The sequence below is a fragment of the Rhyacophila brunnea genome, unplaced genomic scaffold (genome assembly GCF_057557595.1).
Source record: "Rhyacophila brunnea isolate RB1 unplaced genomic scaffold, BYU_Rbru_1.0 scaffold_13, whole genome shotgun sequence".
Taxonomy (NCBI): domain Eukaryota; kingdom Metazoa; phylum Arthropoda; class Insecta; order Trichoptera; family Rhyacophilidae; genus Rhyacophila; species Rhyacophila brunnea.
The window spans coordinates 32,275,182-32,297,678 of NW_028232785.1; the positions used below are offsets into that span (position 1 = coordinate 32,275,182).

Below are 22,497 nucleotides of genomic sequence, written 5' to 3' on the forward strand. Positions count from 1 at the left end.
ATTTAATGTTATGTTTATTATGCTGAAATAATTACACATAATAAAAATTAAATCACTACGCTATGTGTACCTATACGCATGTAGTAAGTCTATAATATACCCACCTTTCGAGAATTTCATAACAAGAGGTTTTCTAGTCTATGTTAAAATAAATATATTGTATCTCCATAAAAATGTACTTTCATACATATTATATATTGCCAAACTGGTAGGTGCGCAGTGTTGCGAAGGTAGGCACGAAAAGTTTTACACAAATAAAGCCACGTCATGATTGCAGTTTGCAAATAAAGTTTATAAAACAGCCGCTAGTTATAAACTACATAAAAACAGTCCTAAAAAACGTTGTTTGTTAAACTGTCTGAAGATAATATGTAGACTAATTTTTTAATACCTCACTTCTATACTATTGTTGAGTGTGCTGGCTATCTCGTGAAAAAATGATATACAAGGATCAAATCATAATATTGAAATTTGAGGCAAATTTGTTAACGAATGATAACTGTTGTTAAATTTGTCTATTTAGTTAAAATTAAAAAAAAGTGAATAAATCAATGCAAGGACCACTAATGCATTGACTGATTTAAAAAGACAAAGTGAAGGCATACATAAAAAATTGGAGCTTTGGAAATCAAAATTTAAAAAAAAAATCGTCATGTTTCCACTTTTAAATGATTTTGCGCCAGATATATTGAAGCAAACAAAAATCTATTTACTGAGCGTTATGATAGTTTGCTAATGCACTTTCCCCATTATTTATTTCACAAATTTACTCTAATAGTAAAAAAATCATTTGATTTCAAAACTATGATATATTAAATATGTAGGTAGTTGTACGTTTGATGTGATACCTATATCATGAGTGATATATGTAATGATAACTCCCGTGTATGTGTATAATTTAGGAAACACTACATTATAGTACCACACTGCCCTTAACCTCAGAGATAGGTAGGTGGGCCCGACAAATATCCTGGCCTAGGGGCTCGCTTTTCGCAAAATCTTTTTTAAACATCCATCGCATGAAAAATAAATTAATTTAAATAAGTATAAGTAGTAATATAAGTAGTAAAACCTTGTTTATTATTTATATATTTAGGTTTTCTTTATTTTTGTATTAGTGCCTAAATTTTTGACTATTTAAAAAGGTGTCTGAATTATTTAATGAAATAAAGGGGGGAGGCGCCAAGTTTCATTTTTTTTTAAAAAGGAGGCGTAATAACATTAAGTTTGGAAATCACTGATGTATTTGATAGGAACCGTAATTTAATACTTGTGTATTTTTGTAGATACTAAACATTATACTTACCTACATATAATAAAACAATCATTAGATTTACTTAGGTGGAAGATAACGGTGTGAAAGACCCCTTACTTCAAAAATTGTACTGAATTCCACACCACCGTGGAGGTACAGTTAAATTGCGGGTTTTTTTAAATCTGTGGTTTTCCCATTACGACTATTTCATTGTACTACGTTTTAACTTAATTTTCTAAGCATAACATATTATACAAACTACAAATGAATATATCTACATAATATTATCTAATTAAAATTTAAATGGTGACTCATAACTTTATATTATAATATAAAACAATCGAAATAATAAAACTACCTACTATTATATTTCTAAGAAAAATACTCACTTTCTGAAATGCAAAATATTAAGAATAACATTACCTACATAATATATACAAAATACATAAAAACATTTTATACATGTGATAGAGGTATTTTTTGCAATTTACATTAAATTTAGTCAATACCATTATGTACGGACTATGTCCAAAATGGTATACCAACATAAAATGAATTGATTTTACAGACATGGGGTGCAGAGAAATAATATTATATTATGTTTATACCTACATCAGATTGAGTATGATAACATTTTTATAATAAAATAATATTATTTGGTACTTATGACATTAAAAGCAAAATTAATAATTAGTAGGTAATCTTAAATGTATTAGTCCTACCTAAATAAATTCACTGATTTCAGGGACATAATAACATGGAGTTAATGTTATAGTATAATAACTACATGTAAATGCAACAGTTTCAATATAATTAATTATTTAGACATGTACCTACTCACTAATATTATTTTTTTAAAATAAAAAAGATAAAAATAAATATCAGTAAGCACTTATTCATTAGACGTAACCAACTGAAAGAAAGCATAGTGGTTCGTACCACGAGAATGTCGTGTATACTATACTATTGAAAATACTAAAAATACTTTCTGCGACTATTGTATACCTACATACTTCATAAACAAAAGAATATCTAGTTGTATTTGAAATGCATGTCCTGACTAAATAATATTCTTTTCGGGCATAAGTTATTATTAGTAATTTATAACTACAATATAATTTATTATAGAGGTAGAATATGCAAGTACTCATATGCACAAAGGAAAACCGACCGCTTGCTGTGCGTTTTTGTGCAGGTCACTCGAGGTAGGTATATTTTCAAATGCACATGTTCCACAAACTGATGTAAACTTTACAGACCTTGTAATAAGGGTTGGTATTCTTCTAAATCTGGGTAAAAAGGTTTTTATGACATGCCCGAGATACCGGGAATTTAAGGTAAGTGTTTAGGAATAAACGTCATATGAAGCAAAGTTAACATGATAAAATAAACACTAATAACATTACATTAAGGGTTAGTTTGGCATTTATCGTCAGATGCACGGAACATTTTAAATTTCAAGGTTCGTTATATTATGGGAGGATTTATACGAGCCATCAGTCATATAATTAAATTGAACAAACACATAAATTGGTCTCGCTGTTCTAACAAATAACATTTTATAATAGTGTCTCACTTTACAAAATTATTATGTGGGTTTCTCTAACGTATATCTTTTTACATAGCCCTATCACTGTCTTATCAAAATATCGATCAGACTTTGGAAAATGATTAATTTTATATAGAAAACATTCAATTAAACTACTTGTGCATTTTTATTTTTACGCATAAGCATTTTATCTACAAATAGCTAAAAGTAGATTTTTTTGTATATAATAATAAATGGGGTATCCATGATTTAAGGGCCTAAATAAAGTGCGAGTTCTTCATGGCAACGGGAGTGTTAAAAAAACTATATTTTAATGTTGTATTGCTGAGGGGGGGGGGGGTAATGTGTATTAGCTGAGGGCTCCTTCAAGCATAAATGAAACTCTGATTACTATGCATATCGCCCTTATAATATCCGAAAAATATTTAACCCACTTTCATATTTTAGAATGATTATTCAGCGCTCCGGTTCGTAAGATTTTCTATTTCGAGCACTAAACCAAACTAACTGCTTTCTGCTTTCTTGGGCCATGATTAATTGAAATTGATGTAAAGTAGAAACAATGATCGAGTTTGACACAATATTAAGACAACACGGATGGTATACGAACAGACCGATAGACAATAATTAAATTTACTATATAACACTGCATACTTAACTCATTTTAGACCAAAAGTGGAGTTACAAGTTCCGCGCAATTAGGTGACGGAAAATAAATGCTTATTATATGGCTCCAAATGGTATAATCATGAAGATTTCAGTAAAATTAAATAACGTAGGTAGGTACATATGTATTTATTAAAAAGGTTCATTGAAATTTTTAAAAAATATATAAAATAATATGAAAAAACCATTAAAAAAATAATTGAAAAAACGAGGTTTCAGTATTTCACTGTATCCATCATTTCAGAATCGTCCTTGTTTCTCTTATGAATGCCGGATTTATCTGAAATACCATCTGAGATAGTATCTGGCACCACATAATGCAAGACACAAAAACAAATCATTATCTTCCAATACTGGAGCAATATTTTTTGTGTTAAATATAATAATTGCTATAAGTACTATATAATTATTAAAATATCATTAATATCGATAATTCCTATTATGTATCATCTGCAAAGAATAATATTTTCCGAATTAGGTATTCGTACCTATTTTAACAACAACTGTAGCGTTTCACTATTGCAAAAAGAAGTTTTTAATTTTTTTCTTCAATTTTCGTTTAGGTTTTTTAACCGGAATACATAGTTTTTCAACTGCGCCACAGTGGATCAAATAAACAGATGTGGATGGTTCAATGTCATCTTGCCGAGATAATAATATTATGTATGATTGTGACTATGGTTGTATATCTTTTAGTGTTCTTTACTGTTTCTGTAACTGTTTATTATTGTGTATTTGCATGGTAGAAGCTGTTACCTTGTGGCAGTGAAATTTAATGCTGCTCTGGTCTTTTCATTTTCTGATGTTTTAAAATAACTCCACAATATTGAAACAAGTTATAAATTTTTGTAGAGTCTTCACAGCCTTTCTAGTGTTTATCATTTTGAAGTTTTCATATTTTTCTTCACCAATAACTTTTCTAAAAAAATCACAGGGAATAATTTTGGTTCAAGTTGTTCTGTGTGAAAATGGAGACCAAGCTATTGACACGAGCAGAAACGCCGACCTTCAGTTAGTGTTTGTGGCAGAGTATGGTTTAACGACATAACTATACAAATCTAGCCTTGTAGTCAATTCTACTTCTCAATAGCCTTGCGACAACCTCACGACACGGTTCAGACAGGATATATAAGTCCCATGGTTCTAAACTATGGAAGAAGCAGGGAAGAAATGGTCGAAAGAGACCATGAACAGGTAACCAGTAGCGTAATCGTTTAGTAATAGGAAGTAAAATGTATGTTGTTAACCTTTTCTTTGTAAATGTTATAAAATTTTACGTAAAAAATTTCGCCTCCGAAAATCGAGACTGCTAAAGTGTAATTGGAACGCTGTGACCACAGGCCTCGAAATGTCACATCGCGTAAGCTCAGCGCGATCTATTTTGAAAATAATTTCCGGGAAATCTCCATTAAACTTAGAAAATAAGTTATGGGAGAGATTGTTTACGTAAAATTTAGCAAGTACATGCTTCAATAACTTTTATAGCAATAATGGAAGTGTATGAAAATTGGAAAAGAAAATTGAATATTTATAAATTTATATACTGTATAATTATGAATAAAGAATTTTAATACTAATTTTATCAATACAAGATAGAAGCCAACTACCGTTATAAAAATACTGTAAACGCGTACCTATACTTATAGACGCGTAATTATAATTATAGATTTTATTAATGCTATAACTCGCTGACTATAATGAATATTGTAAAAGTAACAATTGGAAAAACTTAAGATTCTGGTATAGATGGGTGTCTACCCATAAACAATAATAAATCTTAATCGCATCTTGGGTAAATAAAAGAATCAAATACTGCAACTAAAAATACAAATTGACGTGTGACTTTGAACTTTAACTGAATTCTGTTCGACTCGAATTTACGGCCCAGCTGTGTTGAGTTGCAAGATAAAAATAGATTCAAGGTTACGTTTAGATTACTATGGAAAAACCACTATTAAAGATTAAATAAATTTGTAGTCGCTCGTAATTATTAACATCTTGTTAGGATTAAGCATTTATATATTTAAGTTGAAATGTTAAGTATAATATTATAGAGTTTCTACGTAATAATATTCGTCCGGAAGGTAAATATCGAATGAAACGTTTTCTGCGGGAATAAATAGTTTTATTAAAACTTAGTAAAATTCTATTGGCCTAAAAAGGCCGAGAGTGGTGGAAAAGACCAGAACGTGGGTGTCAACCTTTCGTTTTGACGTTTTAAATTTAAAGACTGCCATCCCCTTATCTAGTACACGAATGCCTATTCCGATACCTCGTTGGAAAGCTAGAAACTTTCCCCTTCGTTTGAACACGAAAAATCATATAAAATCAACTATTTTGCTTACGTCATCGTAACTGCGTATTTAAGGGACATGTTCTAGAGGGTGCTTAAAACACCCCTATTAAGTCTTAATTTTGCGGAAATAAAGTAGAGTAAATTAAACCCGACTAAAGTAGAAGATATCTCTATTAGAAAATTGTCAGGAACGGGAGATATACGTAAATTTATCCCGTGAGAGAAAGATATACATCTGCTATCCCTTACGGACTGTTTCCTGTTAAACCTCTATCCGAAGGGTATAAAAGGCGACCACTTTTCCCGTAAAATCATTAGTTTCAACACTCTTCACCAGCGATCTTCAGCAAGCAGCAGTCCTCACTGCAAAGTTGCGAGACATGGTTCTCAGTACATTCGCGATTCATACGTACCAGTAAGTCCCCTTCGGCGGGCAAAACGTAGCGCGAATATCACGTATCTGTCGGTAGTGACGTATGCCGCTAAAACGTAGCGCGAATAACACGTATCTGCCGCTAGTGACGCACGACGCGGAGTAATTTTATTTTTCATTACTCATCATACGAGGTAACGTAATCGGGATAAATTACGCGATCGGATTTGTTTTATAAAAACAAATTAATAAACTCAGTTCGTAATAATAAATTTTACAAATCTTTTCGGAATTATAAAATAAATTTTTGAAACTTTATTAAGTAAACATAATTATAAGAAACAAATTTTAGTAAATAAATTTGTAAACATAAAAACAAATTTTAGTAAATAAATTTGTAAACATTAAGCAAACCTTTTGTAAACAAGTTTGTAAACACAAATAAATATTTGTAAACATACTGTGAACATAAATAAACTTTATAAACAACAATAAAATAAATTCTATTCTTTTAATAAACCCAATACTATGTGACTAAAGAATAATTTATATTTTCTTACGGGAAAATATTTCATGAAAAAAAATATTCAAAGAATATTTGCGTATACATTCTCCGAGTTAGGTGTGACTTTTTGGAAACCTGTGAAAGATTTCACAGAGATCCTATAGTGAACAAATAAATAGTTTACTGATACTTTAATGAGATTTAATTACGGGAACAATGACAGTTAACTTTATTGTGAAACCGTGAACTCTAGAACCCGAATAAATTCGGCACCACACCAGCTGAGAGTTTTATTTGGGAATTCAAAAGTTGTGACACTACAAAGGAGATCCACCTCTCCTAGTTCATCACTAGTCTCCTCAGTGACGGCCCGGTAGCATTATTGAGCTAGCCGTGAGCCGGGTCATGTCAGTAGCCAACATTTTAAGACCGCCAGCACGAGGTCGGCCAAGAAACATGTTAACCTCGACATCCCAGGTAGACACAGAGCCAGCTGCTCGCAGGAGAAATGTTGTCCCTCAACCGATCGCTGAGGTGCGGTTGGAACACGTTGGCCATCTTCCTTGCTTTCAGGATGACCATTCAACATCCGTGTGCAGATATCCTGGATGCAAGTCCCGCACCAGGTATATTTGCAAATATTAAAATGCAATATATACCTGTGTACAAAATTTTTCTTTGAGCTGTATGATGCAGCTCAAAGCAATTTTAAAGTATATATTTTAAGTGTAAATATATTTAATTATCCTATTTATAATGTTTTTTTATTGTTTTTATTGATAATGTTCTAATAAAATTATCCATTCCTTTGAAAAAGTTGTTCTTTTTACCTTCCCTAGGTTTATAGAGAAAGTAATATTCATCTCCAGTGTGACTTCGGGGATCTAGGATCATAAGGGCGAAACTACAAAAACACTGTACTGAGATAAATGGGAAAATAGGGTAAAATAGTTTTTATTGTTAAAAAAAACAATTTCACACTGTAAAAATACAAAAAAAAAACTAAAGCCGTTGTAACATATTAATAAGAGTAATGTAGAGCATCAATATCGTCATTTTTGTCATTAGTTAGATTGGAAAAAATAAAATATAATTAACGGGAAACATTCGCCCTTTTGTCTCTCAAAATATTTTCAAATAAGGTTACTGGTAAATATTTGTTCTTAATACAATATAGATAATACAAAATATAGGCGAAATATCTTTCATCAAATTCTATTCCTAAATCTAACTATATACATAATTTTGTTATGCATCTTTTTCATCCATGTTTTCCTAATTATTGTAAACATTTGACAACTTTAAAGAATTGTAAAAATAATGATATTGTTCCTGAATAATGCCCATTGATATCTTTTTCGCAGTGAGGGAAAGTGCTGCGTTATATTTAGGCTGGAGTCGAAAAGATGAATGGTTAATTATTCTGGTTTCTCTTCGTATGACTTGGAGCATTTTGAATGGCTCGTCACAATCATATTTTCTCAATCCGTATGAATCGTATAACACTTTCTCCATCCGCATCAATCTTCTTATTTTTATTTTTATTCTTTTTTATTTTTATTTTATTCTATATTTCTTATATGCATTTTTGTCATTTTGTAATTCAGAAAAATCAAGAAAATCTTGTTGATCCATCTCAGTTACATTGTATTTTTTTGTGTGCCATCTGAACAGCAGAGTACCATGCGGATGGATGGTATTTATATCCAAATGCTTTAGTTTTCGATTCTCGCATGAACGGAATCTCATTTCATTTGCGAGTGCCTGGATTCAAAGAACATTTGATTAACTATCGGAATTTTTGGGAACGACTATGTTTTATAATGAACATCTTGTGGCACCATCCAGTCTTTGTTTTTCAATATCGCCTAAAGACCAATATGAATTCAACATTGTCTGCCGTACTGTTTCGGTAAAATTCTCATTGCACTTTCTGGGACATTTAGAACAGTCTTTGGGCTTTAAATAACTTCCTTCAATTTGCTTACCTGTAACTGAAATATATAACGTTCCGTTTTGTCTATTAGTTATATGCTTATTTTTCCATTCGTAGGGCTTAGCAATACAATATGTTCGTTTATTATTTAACTCATCAAAAACACAATCTTATTTCTGAATTGAACATTATCGGACATCATCGAAATTATTTCTTATTGTAATTTCTTCTGGGCATCCATTAAATTTTTCAAAAAACTGGTTGAGCTATTCAAAGACGTAGTAATTCCTGAGATGCTGTAAATGAGTTTGTTCTACAGGAAATCGATGAATTAACTCACTTTTATCTGTTTTCATAATATAATATTATGAAGTATATACCATGGTTAAATTCAGCATATAATGGTGGTTCATGCGTAGGTTCTAATATATTTTCTACTGACAATAATAATTGTTCCGAATGTCCTGGTAATGGCTCAAATACAATCTCTTCAAAAAATCCTGTTTCACTATTCAACCACGAAGTAAATTCTGGGATGATGTGCATGTCTAAGAAAAGAAATAGTATTTTTAATACAAAAGACAGATATTTTGAATCCGGTTTTCTAAAAAAAATATAAAATATTAATTACATAATACATAATAGAGCTCAATTCTGTCTTTTATGATGAGTGAATATTCTGCATTATTTTCCATTAGTAATTTTGCTGGCCATCCTGGTAACGACGTATCAGGGAGAAACTCTCGAAAATATTATCTTGAGCTCTGCAACCATGAAGTAACTCCTAAGATGATAATATGCATGTCTGAGAAAAAAAAAGGTATTTTTAATACACTCAGCTAGTGGATAAAGCCATATTTGAACAAATGAACAATTCATTATAATATTTCATCAAGGTTAACTGTTTATCAGAGTTATTCTCCTTGAAATTATAATCATTAGTCGGTGTATTATCTGGTACATGATTTGAGTTCAAAACATTCAGTTCTTCGTCTTCCAATTCTGTATTTCGATCTGCAAAAACATGATTTATAATGATGCTGTGTGTATATAAATATTTAATCAGATTACATTTAAAAACAATTTGACCGGTTAGGAGTCGAAATAACATAACTTAAATATATATTACTCTTCGCATGCTTGTACGTTGGTTCTGTTTAAAGATATCCACAATCATTACTTCTTCAAAACATTGTTGATATGCAAGTATGAACCGATAACAAGTGTTTACTTAAGTCAAATTGACAACTTACGCCAAACTAAAAATTACGAAACTTCCATAAACTAAACTTTATGTCAGTGACATAAAGGCGAAACGCCACTTACGTCGAAGTGTCCTTGATTAATCGGCATTAATGTCAGAGTCACACAGGTGTAAGAGGACATTCACCCATATGACATTAAAATTCCACGTGGATTTGTACATACGCCAAGTAATATCTGGCAAACCGCTACACGTACGAGTTTCATCTTTGTACATATGATAGAACTGCGTTCTAGCAAGACAATGCAATATTTAACTCAAAACAGCCATTTTTGTAGTTTCGCCCTTATGATCCTAGAACTCAGACTTGATATCCACATAATGTGCATATAGAATACCTATTTGAGGCGCCGAGCGCCAAAGGAGCTCAAGCACCATTTAACAAAAGTGCTACAAAATGGCCGTCAAGTTTTCAGTGAATTTATTTTTTTAATTTTAAACTTGAATGTTGAAATGGACAATTATTTTCTAAGCAAAGCAAATTTAAAAAAATCAAAGTATTATTTGCAATAATATTTAATGAAAAATATCTATTGGATTCCAAAAAAAAATGGTGTTTGAGCCTCTTTGGCATATAGAAAAATGAAAAAAGGTGGCACTTGATACTTTTATTTGTTGCATAAGCTTCTGTGGCATTAACATTTTCAAACTCAAGTAATGGCATTAATTTAAAAAAAATGTTTTAAAGTAAGGGTTTGGTAAGCAATAAAAAAACATTTTGATATAAACAAATTTTATTATGCCAAATAAACACTGAAAAAATGGTCAAATTTGTTATGATTGTTACATGAGTTTGTTTGGCACAAAATTTGCCATATAATATTAAATACGTTTTTGCCATTACAGCAATGATTTCAAAGCCTTTGGATTGTTTTTTTTTTGTAATAACTATCTATATACCCAATATTATTAATAATACTAAATAAAATCGTTACTCCAAACTGGCCAAAATAACAAAATCATTATTCAAATTTAACACCATCATTTTTTCTCAAGGATTCAGGTGATTTTTTAAATACTTTTTTTAGTGTATATCAATCGTAATTGGATATAAAACAAGATGAAATTAGAAATAAGAATTATTTTCCTTTCCACACTTCATGTGTTAGTGGACATAATTACTAAAATGATGTTAATAACCATATTTCAAAAGTAATCTAAAATATTTTAAACAGCTGCGTACCTATGTGAGAGAAAAACGGATAGAACATGTTAAACTTACCGCGATTTTCCTCGTTTACAGGTTTAACACACATCGAAACTATTTTTCTAATCCTTCTTGAGCTCATTTTTAGTTTTTTTCACTGTTGATAACGTATATTCAATACGACAAATCTGACAGCTGTTTTGGTCTCGCGCTCTCCATAGTATAATGGCGGATAAGCTTCTGTGGCGTGCCGACATAACTACCAAAACAATTATGCCACAGAAAATAAATGTCTATTGTAAAATATCTATAATTATTTGAGCGATAAGACTTTGTGGCATGAGACATATCGATTTATAGAAATATCCTACATTCAAATGTCAAAAATCGTAAAGTTGGCGCTTGAGCTCCTTTGGCACTCGGCGCCTCATTTTACTTGTTATAAAATAAAAAAAAAAATTTTTTTTTTGTCATAGACTCTCTTCTTCCTTCTTCTGAATTAATTCAATAAAATCAAAGAAATATTTTTTTCAATGGCTGGTTCTCCCTCGGGTCTCAAGAGGTATGTTACGACGGTATTATTTGCGACCCGGGTTTCGCCTTTCGGCATCTTCAAGGTACTGTGTTCACTCACCAAAAGGCAAATAAACACTTACAATGAGTACGTCTTTTAACTCTTACTTATATAAAAAATCAATACAATAAAGTAGGTAACATTTCCATTACCTACCTATCAAGTCATGGGTCACAATAAAAAAATATTACAAAAAAATTATGACTAGTTGGTGTTTGTAAAAAACCCCCTCTATTATCATCAATAATAAATCGTCAAAACTTAATAGGTCATTAGTAATTATAAACAATAAAAATACTTCACTCAAGACGTGTAAAACATCTGTTTTGACTCATTGCCGGATACCGAGTAGACGGCGCTGATTCGGCTTCATCAGCTTAGGATCGCTCTTCACAGGAAGCACGATCCAAATTTGACCGACATGTCTACCAACCTAAATTTTCGCTGTATTACGAATTGGAGAAAGCCGCCGATAACTGTTTAATGTATGGAATGCCTTTCGTATTAATTTGGACAATGGAAATAATGGAAACGTACTAAAGTGATGACCGTTAAGAATAGACCTGTTGGAAAGGTCTATTCTTTACGTCGATACTTTATTAAAAAGGAGCGTTTCCGATTTTTCTTATTTGAAAGATGACGTCATAATGTCACACCTGTCACACCGCGTCTCGCTGATAGCGATATCAAAAAGCGCTTCTCGCTGATGGCAAGATCGTAAGCGAAAAATATCTAATAGGCTTCCACCAGAGATTGCTATTGTAAACATATGCATTTCGCATTCCGAAAAATTTATGAAAATGTAATAAATAGTAAACTAGGTATATGTCAAATAAAAATCTCCGTTGTGTTTATTTGATCTCTCCCAAGTCCCAAATAACAGAAGATGACCAGCAACAAGCATACCGAGCGAAGAAAGAGAATGCATATTCTTCGCACTGACGGGAGATGGCAATAACTATAATATTATGGGTTACAATAATAAATAGTTTCCTTGTGCGAACAGGTGCTACTTATTATGAATGGGAAAGTGTTTTTATTATGAATGGGAAAGGACATTTTATTTAGACATAGGTACCTAACCAATTCCAATCTCTTCGGACATAACTATTATTACCATAACAAACCAAACTCTTAATAATTAAGAGGAGCTTGCATAGAACATTTAAGAACACCTATAATTATTTACAGGCATAAACGAAAATACGATGACAGTTGAACATTTTTTTTTGTATTTAGTGACGTCACACGTATTTCGATTCAATGAAGTAGATGTGTTTATCTACCAGAGCATCTATTCTATACACAAGACTATTACTGGCCGCTATCGGCAACTATCGAGGGGCGTTTTCATTTTTTTGTGTCGAAATATTAGCAGTTCTTGTAACAATAACAAGAAGTTGGTTGTAATTGTTACAATACGTGCTAATACTTCGATATAAAAAGGAAAAACTACCCTCGATAGCAATATTGTGACAAGAATAGATGTGCAGAGGCACCTAGCGCAAAAGTACGAAGCTTGCACACATTTATATTTTTATAAAAATCTATGTTTTTTAAAATGATTATAAAAAATATTAAAACAAAGAATAAGTAAAAATCTCTTAAGCACATCATAGAAAACTTAATAAACTAATACCTTAATAATATGACATTAAACTATATGTCCCTAAGTAATAATAAGATGGGGTCCTTTGACAATTTCACATGTTATAACATTTTTTTTTAATTGAAAGTTTATCTTTGACTTTAATGTTTTCAGATAGGTAGGTACTAACATATTTATTAATTTAGTTAAAATTGTGAATTATCAAAAATATGTAAATCGCCTTAAACCCTGCGAAACCAAACCATAACAGAATATACTTTGTCAAAAAATACTCATCTATCTATAAAATATATGCATGAGAAATTGCAATTATCATATGTAAATGGCTTTAAACTAGAATGAGTCATTTTGTGCAATTTTATGCTACCAGATTTTATGCACGAGTAATTATTACATAAATCACGTTTAAAAAGCTTTTCACCAGACTGCGTGTTTTTGTGTTTTTTCATGGTACCTGAATGTATGTATAAGTAATTTTTCTTAATCACATTTCATTGTTGTTTAATTTATTAAAACGCATCCCTCTGAGTCAGACGAAACCGGACCTAATTTATTGCTTAAATGTGGAATAAGTACAACAAAAAAAATGCGTTTTATTAAATTAAACAATACAATGCAGTTCAAAAGTTTTTCACCAGAATGAGTCTTTTTATGCAATTTCATGGTACTAGATTTTATGCAAGAGTAATTATAATATAATAATAATAAATATAATATAATAATATTAAAAATAAAGTAACATTTAACACATAATAACTTCCCAACAGGATGAGTAATTTTTTGTCTTGTCATGTGACTAGACGTCGTGCATCAGTAAATTCATGTGTCACATTTACATGTTTTTTCACCAGAATGACTCATTTTGTGTCTTTTTATGTCACTTGATTGGCTGCATGAGTATTCGCACTTATCACATTTAAATGATTTTCACCAGAATGAGTCATTTTGTGTCTTTTCATGTTATCAGACGTCGTGAATGAGTCATTTTGTGTCTTTTCATGGTAAACGACTGTCTGCATGAGTAATTGCATTTATCACAGTTAAATGGTTTTTCGCCAGAATGAGTCATTTTGTGTATTGTCAAGCTACCAGACGTCGTGCATGAATATTTGCATTTATCACATTTAAATGGCTTTTCACCAGAATGAGTCATTTTGTGTCTTTTCATGACATCTGATCGTGTGAATGAATAATTGCATGTGTCACATATAAAAGGCTTTTCACCAGAATGAGTCATTTTGTGTGTTTTCATGTTACCTGAATGTGTGCATGAGTAATTGCATTTATCACATTTAAATGGCTTTTCACCAGAATGAGTTATTTTGTGTGTTTTCATGTTACCTGAATATCTGCATGAGTAATTGCATATGTCACATTTAAATGGCTTTTCACAGGAATGAGACATTTTGTGTCTATTCATGTTACCTAAATATCTGCATGAGTAATTGCATATATCACATTTAAATGGTTTTTCACCACAATTAGTCATTTTGTGTGTTAACATGTGATTTGATTGTCTGCATGAGTATTTGCACTTATCACATTTAAATGGTTTTTCACCACAATTAGTCATTTTGTGTGTTAACATGACATCTGATCGTTTGCATGAATATTTGCACTTATCACATTTAAATGGCTTGTCAAAAGAATGAGTCATTTTATGAGTTTTCATTCCACCAGACGTTGTGCACGAGTGATTGCATTTATCACATTTAAATGGCTTTTCACCAGAATGAGTCATTTTATGTATTTTCATGCGACCAGACTGTATGCATGAGTAATTGCATTTATCACAGTTAAATGACTTTTCAACAGAATGAGTCATTTTGTGTGTTTTCATATGACCAGATTGTTTGCATGAGTATTTGCACTTATCACATTTAAATGGCTTATCATCAGAATAAGTCATTTTGAGTGATTTCACGTGACCAGAACGAAATCTTGAAAAATGACCATCGTCACATATAACCAGATTTGCAACGGAATCGGTCGTTTTTGCAATTGTGGTTTTATGTATCGCTTTGTGAAGCAACATTAGGTCGAACGATGAAAAAAAATCAAAACAGATACTGCACACAAAATTTTCTTTATGAAATGATTTTTTTTTCAGTTGTATAATAGCCACTAATAATTCTGTGGTTAACATATTCGATTGACAAATATCACGTTTAGTATTGCGACAGGCGACATCTTTGTACCTTTCAATATATTCCCCTAGTTCTTTCTTAATGTTTTGTTCCTCAATGTGTAGGTCTTCACTAGACGCTCGTTCTTCAGTCACGTCCCTGGACGATATGAAACTCGCAACATTGGCCGGTTCAGTGCTTCTAGCGATAATCTAAAAAAGACATTTAAAAGTATTAATAAATTTAAATTATAAGATTTTTAAATAACAGTTAATTATAAGTAAAAGATCTAGGTATAAATATTATACCTAGACACGGTGTTAGCAAACCTTTTTACAGTGGCACCCGTGCCAAAATTTTCTATATATAATCTTTCGACTGTCTGACGTGCCGAGCAGTTTTTTTATTGTGAATGAAAAAATGAAAAAGTAGTTTTTACGAATTTTAATAAAAACGATTTAATTTTTGCAATAATTCTTGAGATTCTATCTTTCATCGTGTTTCTAGACGGATGCATATATTTTATTCTTTGAATATATAATTTTTGCTTGTTTTAAATTTTTTCAAAAAGGTCGTAGGAGCAATTTAACCACGCTTGTTTTATATATTCCCCATAACTTAACGGTTTTTTATTTCCAGTGTCAGTCAGAATTACTACTACTAGCTCCACCAAGTTTTTGTTTTTTATTTCGTACACAGGCATTTTTGTTGGTGCCAATTAAATGGTTTGTTACTGTAGTACTCAGATGAGGCATTCTCTCGCTACAGTGGTCTCAAGCATTGTAAATCGATCAAAATCAGAAGTTCGCGCAGCGGCGTCCTCCGCCGCCTGATGAGGTGAGTACGACACGATTGTCACTTATTTTCTTTCGTGAACCGATTATAAACGATTGCTTTAGTTGATTTCAAAAAATGGACCTCCTCCAAGATCGTGCAATTTGATATATCTGGATTAATTCCTGTAATACTTCGTGGAGTAACTGGTTTATGCTGATAAACCCAATGGAAACCATTATTGTTCGCGATATACACCCAGCAGTTCTCGAATAAATGACATCCAAATTGGGTGACCAGAATTTTTTTCCTTGAGAATAATTCTGGTGACCATATTAATTTTAATGCCATGTAGATATCGATTATTCGAATATAAAAAAAAATGTTTAAAAGTTGTGTTATTAGTGAACCTGTAAATGAACGTACCTGGTCTACTGGGCTGTATTGTCGATCCAAGGAGCCGGGTTGAGGATTCTCATTATTGATTTGGCGAATTGTTTCGTCAACAAATTCTTGTTTGATGATGAACACCTCATTATCATTCTCCGACCTTATATTGATCAAGCTGTCTCCACACTCCTGAAAATAACAACATGATTAATATTATGTAACAGTATCGCCATTATGATCAGCCAGAGTCAATCCATTTCTGGATAAGACCTGCCACCAATGTACGACTGCATTTGGCAAGTGTGTGTATACTCACCGAAAGACATTCGTAAACTTCGTACTTTTTGTAAACATATAGCACATTGAGATCTATAGGGTCGTAACTGCAAATAACATGATCGTGAGTAATTTGAGTTTGAATGTTAAATAATTAACTACAATTTAATTAATTGCAGTAGACTGCAGAAAATTGTACCATGTTTGAATTCTTTTGTTACTTTACCCTGTAGTTCTTAAATATATTAATATATTTTAAAAATTATATTGTGGATTTTAGCAGTTGCGGCCATATAGTTTTAGAATTGACGAACATACTTGCAAATGCGGCTTCATAGTTTTAATATAAAAATTCTTTTATTGAAGAAATAAAAAAACTAATAAAAATAATATAGAACATATAGAAATAAAAGAGGACAATAAAAATAACTTTCATAATAACTCCGATTTGAAATATCATATATTTCAATGTCGGACTAATAAAAATAATCGGTGTGTGTACTTATGTATTCACGTTAGAAGTTATACTTCTTTTGCGTAACAAAACAAGAACAAAACTTGCGATAACCTAGATTCTTCGACTAGCTCTTAATCATCTTGTTAAATTACACACGTAAGAAATCGGGCCGCCTATTGAAGCGCCGTTGGTTTATTTCTATAAATTATATAATTATTTATCGTTTTTTTTTAATTTTTAAAGTACCAACTGTCACTCTGACGTTTAATTGTTTGTTTAGGTAAGGAATTGCAAATTGCTGACAATAATAAATTCGCTGCCTAGGCAACGGAACAATTCTTACCTATAATATTATAGTGTATAATCGTCACGATTGCAGTATCATACTGTGGCGTAAAGGCAGCGCGTTCGGCTGATAACTGAACAATCGGTATTACGAATCTAATCGACTGCGTTTTTTTTCGTGTGAAAAAATAAATTATGTGTACATTTTTGGATAATTTTGCAGTTGCGACCCTATAGATCTCAGGGTGCGATAAGTATTTATCATACCATGTTAAACATACATAATTTATAAACACTCATGAGAAAATATTGCCAATAGAGAAATTATTTTTCGAAAAAAGTAAGAATCAAAACTGCGTATCTTGGGTATCGCGCACTGTGCATTACCACTATCCTACGACTGCCATGCTTAATTACGAGAAATTTTAACTATTGGTCTTTTAAATACCTGCTCATAAGCGCTTTCCAAAACTGAAAAAATCTATAAACACAAAAATGTCGATCCTCAGCCATGAGTGTACGACCAATAAGAAGTGCAAAGCATAGTGTTAGCCGCGTTAAGCAGGCTCTCACGTAAAAACCCGTCCATCTGCAACGTGTCGAATACGTCATCGTTATTCACAAAACACACGGTGCCAAATGGATCTGCGCAGATTGGCAAAAATAGTAAATTAAATTATTAGCAATTTCAAGTAAGTTACAACATCTTCAAGTGATCCGTGACGTCAGTTTGTAATTAATGTAATTAATACTTATTTTGATTTAAAATACAAAATCTAACTGCCGATAATAACTCAATTTAGAAAGCGCTTCAGAGAATATTGTAAAAATTGTGAGTTCAGAGTTCGTCGTCGCAATTAGATAAGATGCCTATACCACTGTGTTCAATGAGCGTCGGCGCAAATTCCAAGATGCAGGGTCGATGCTTAGTGGGTGTCAAAAAAGATTTTTTTCTATTGGTTATATATATTTCCCAGAAGTGTTTTCAAATTATGTATGTTCAAACATTCATAAATCTTGTGAATTATTCGTTGGATCAAAAAAAAGCTGATACACAGTTACGTATATAATCACCTTTCCATAATTTATAGTGACTTGCCAGATATATTTTCAAACTATTTCTGTATATCTTCCACTTATAAGTATATTATGCGTCAATAATTCGCAACAATACGAGGCGGTGTACGCGTGTCTAGTAATCGAACAATTGTATCAAGATGGCCACGCGGCTTAAGCGTCGGCCTACACCGTCGTGGGTCCCAGGTTTGAGTCCTAGGTCTGGCAAGTATACATATTGTTTTTCAATTTGTGTATGAGAATATATTGACCTAACAGGTTGAACAAAGGGCTGACATCCATTTTTCGTAAAAACAAAAATATGTTAATACAAACCTCTACTCTGATGAGGCCCATATGAACTTATTAGGCACGAACCTAGATCTGAAAAAATAATACTCACCAAAGACGGATTTGGGCGTTCCCTAGATTCGACGAACGTATGGCTGCTTTCATTGTCAGTCTCTTTGAGAAGAGGATCAACTTCACATATTATTTCCACATCAGGTTTGATGTCAACCTATAAACAAAATAGTAAGTATGCACTGTCATTAATATATTTATAAAATAAATAATGTGTTTGACGAGATATCGTTGTATAACATTGAATCATTAAGCCTATTCCAGACCAATATAAATACAATGTCACCTAAAAGCAGACTTAGAATGCGGCGACTTTTAACTTTTAGTTTGAAATTGTCAATGGACAGATTTTGACCACAGGACATCCTTACAAAATGGGAAACGGAGTAAGTCGATTCTACTATCCCCACGTTTGTTGTCCTGGTTTGTAGAGTTTCCTTTGAAGAGAAATGAGTTTAAGCTGATACTGAGGCTAAGAACAGGACACATAAACGATTTGATTTCCTCATGGGAAGAAGAAATCCGCACCTCTGCAATGAATGTGATGTTTTGTACATTAGAAGTACAATGCTCAAAATATAAACAATACAGAGTACATTGCGGATATCTTTGAGAATGCAAGTGCCCTGGAAGTGAGTAGGACGAAAGAGATTGGCAGAATTATATAGTTCTTTAACAGAATAGGAGTGAGATGATGAGAAGAGGCGATATGACAAATGACACACTAATGAACCCACAAACCGTCCAAAATACCTAGTAATCACCTTAGACTGGACGCTGTCCTATAAGCAAATTGCATTAATACCAAAAAGTAGACAGAGGCAAGGAACATCCTGAGAAAACTAAGTGGCAATACGTGGAGAGCTCAACCACATACACTCAGGGTCACAGCCCTTGCACTATGCAACTCGGTGGCCGAGTACGCCTGTCCGGTATGGCACAAGTCTGCGCACAAGCCTCAAATACAGAAGAAACTTTATGGCAACAACCATACCTCTGACCGTCCCACCCGAATAAGATATACTATCCGCATGGGAGGCGAACCTGGCCTCTGAGAGTCTCGAAGATTGGGTAAAGCCAACAGAGCATCTCCCACCCGGAGCCAGTCTCGGGTATCGTACATGGAACGCCCTAAACAGACTGACAATCGTGGTATGGCGCACTCGAGACAACATGGTGAAGTGGGGGTTCCTAGCCTAACCTAACCTGTGAGTGCGGTGAAATACAAAGCATGGAGCACCTTTTTTCATGCAAGGTTTGCCCAAAAAGCTGCAATTTCGACGAAATTAATTCACATAGGTATAACATGTAAAACAAAGCTAAATCAATACAGACAAACTAAAATATGTGAAGAGAACTACACGTCCGCAATAAGACGTCACAATTTTTCTAAAGAAATATAAATACTTGGCCTTTGTGGCGACCAGCTCGGACGGCCCGATGGGATTTTTCAAAACTATTATAACTTCAAAATTTCTAATAAAGCGACAACAGCGTTTACTTTATGGATATATCTGATATTTTCATTGGATCCTTCATTCGCCGCCTTTTAAAATATGCCGCATCTATACAATGCGTATCCTTCCAAACCCCACGGGACGGCACCGTAAATATATTATATCTGCATACAAACAACTGACCTATACAATTACATATGAAGCTATACGTCACAGTGTATAGGTATAAGGATACTAATTGAATGTCCACACCTGCAAACGACGATACCACATAATACAAATTTGGCGTATGTTCTGAATTGAAACAATCCACACCTGTCGTACAAAAATTATTCTTCTCTACACATATTATAGACCCACGTGTAAACGTTGACGTCACCAAGGCCGTTGCATCGAATGTCTTCGAAAAAAGGTGCTGAGTAGGATATGTGGCCCTATACCAGAAGGAAACCGGGTGCCCTACACCAGGGAACACAGAATTAATGGGGACTGAAATACCTAACGGGTGTAGAGTAATAGACAACCGATCTAAGGTGTGGAAGACTATGGAATAAAATAAACACATGTCAAGAATACAGTTATATTTCGTTCTGACAACTGCTTTCGGCTTAGGCACTGGCGCTCATTCAATATTGGTGTATTGTAAGGTTGCAACACACACTATTGCACGTCTATAATGTTAGGCTCATTTTTGTAGGAGACTCTCGTGGTGCAGTGCGTAAGGCGCTCGCCTTCCATCCCGGAGCTCCAGATTCGATCCCAGTAAGGTTAAAAATATATTTACATAATCTAACAAGTAGGTAAATTCCTTAAACCGGAGTTAAGGAGTTTTGCTACGGTTATCGGGCGTTAGAGAAACAAAAAGAAAAAAATCCTGCATCAAAAGGTAGTGTATTGGGGTATTATACCATAACGGAAGTCTATATTTTATTACTCTGTTCTGTACTCAAAAGTATGGTAAAGTACTGGATACAAGTTGTTATGGGGAAGCCAGCGGCAAACACATTTTGAAAATAGCCGATATACTGGATTATTTGTTAGGTTGAGTTAGTTTAGGTCAGGTTAAATTAGGTAAGGTTATAATTCTTGAATTCAAAAATTAGGTATGCCGATATCGGCTATGACAATTAGCGCGGTTCCCGCCTGCCTTCCCCATAACCGTCTTGTACGGAAAATTGTAATTACCAAAACGCCAATCTTGGTAGATATATAAACATATAATGTATTTTACTGCGAACCGACAACATATTATTCAAATACACTGACAGACAAGCTGTGTACATGGTTAATGTTTTTTTTAAGAAGAAACAACGCGTGGCATGTGGTGTTAAAACAAGCAAATTACTACAGGATGGTTACTACTTGTCCACACTTCATTTAATATGATAATATGACCGAATGATTGTACGCGTTGTGTTTCAAACAAATGGTTCCGCGCCTTCATTGGTATGCGTCAAGCACTGTACAATAATTAGATAATAAAGGTACTTAATATTAAACATAAACATATTATATTACCTCCAAAATGGCGGCGTACGAATGCTCGATACGGAATTGTTGAATAAAATATGATTGCGACGTTTGTCCTTCCGGGCTGTGCGAGCGTTTTATCGGTATATAGATAGAACTGAACGACGTTCCGGGATCGGTGTCAAAGTCTTCTGGTTCACTTTTAATTTCCATGTTTAAAAATGTTACGTAAATTGAATGAACAATAATTGGCATCAGTGACAGCTGACAGCTCACGCAAACGTTACGAATAGTGTCAGTGTTGCCATAAGAGAGAAGGTTGTACTAAAAGGCGACGAAATAAAATTTAGTTATAATAATATGTGTGATAGATTAACATAACAACTCATTGAGAGCAATATAGGTATGTTGGTAAACAATCTATGTGCCTATTTAGGCGAAAGCTTCCATCCAATGAGTGGGGTTTCGGCAGCTAAACGATTCACTGAACAGCTGACTTCGGTTCAGAACTGGTCTGAAGTTTCATGAATTTCTGACGGTCAGAGAATGGTTTGATTTTCGCTGGAACAGTGAACCAAACGCAAATCTTAAACGGTTTCCGGTTTACCTACTTTCTACGCCTTCGATAATTATTTTACTTATAATGTCTATGGTCACGCGGATGAAAAC

General features: G+C 33.0%; 1 protein-coding gene across 1 annotated transcript; it reads right to left on the bottom strand.

The window, feature by feature from the left end:
- Positions 1-12,689: 12,689 nt before the first annotated feature.
- LOC147077302 (uncharacterized) lies at positions 12,690-22,091 on the bottom strand. Its single transcript, XM_085941484.1, has 4 exons — positions 21,877-22,091; positions 18,942-19,058; positions 16,501-16,653; positions 12,690-15,512 (listed from the first exon to the last, which is right to left on the bottom strand). The coding sequence occupies exons 1-4, from the start codon at positions 22,081-22,083 to the stop codon at positions 14,130-14,132; spliced, it is 1,860 nt and encodes a 619-aa protein (XP_085797610.1). The 5' UTR covers positions 22,084-22,091; the 3' UTR covers positions 12,690-14,129.
- Positions 22,092-22,497: the final 406 nt, after the last annotated feature.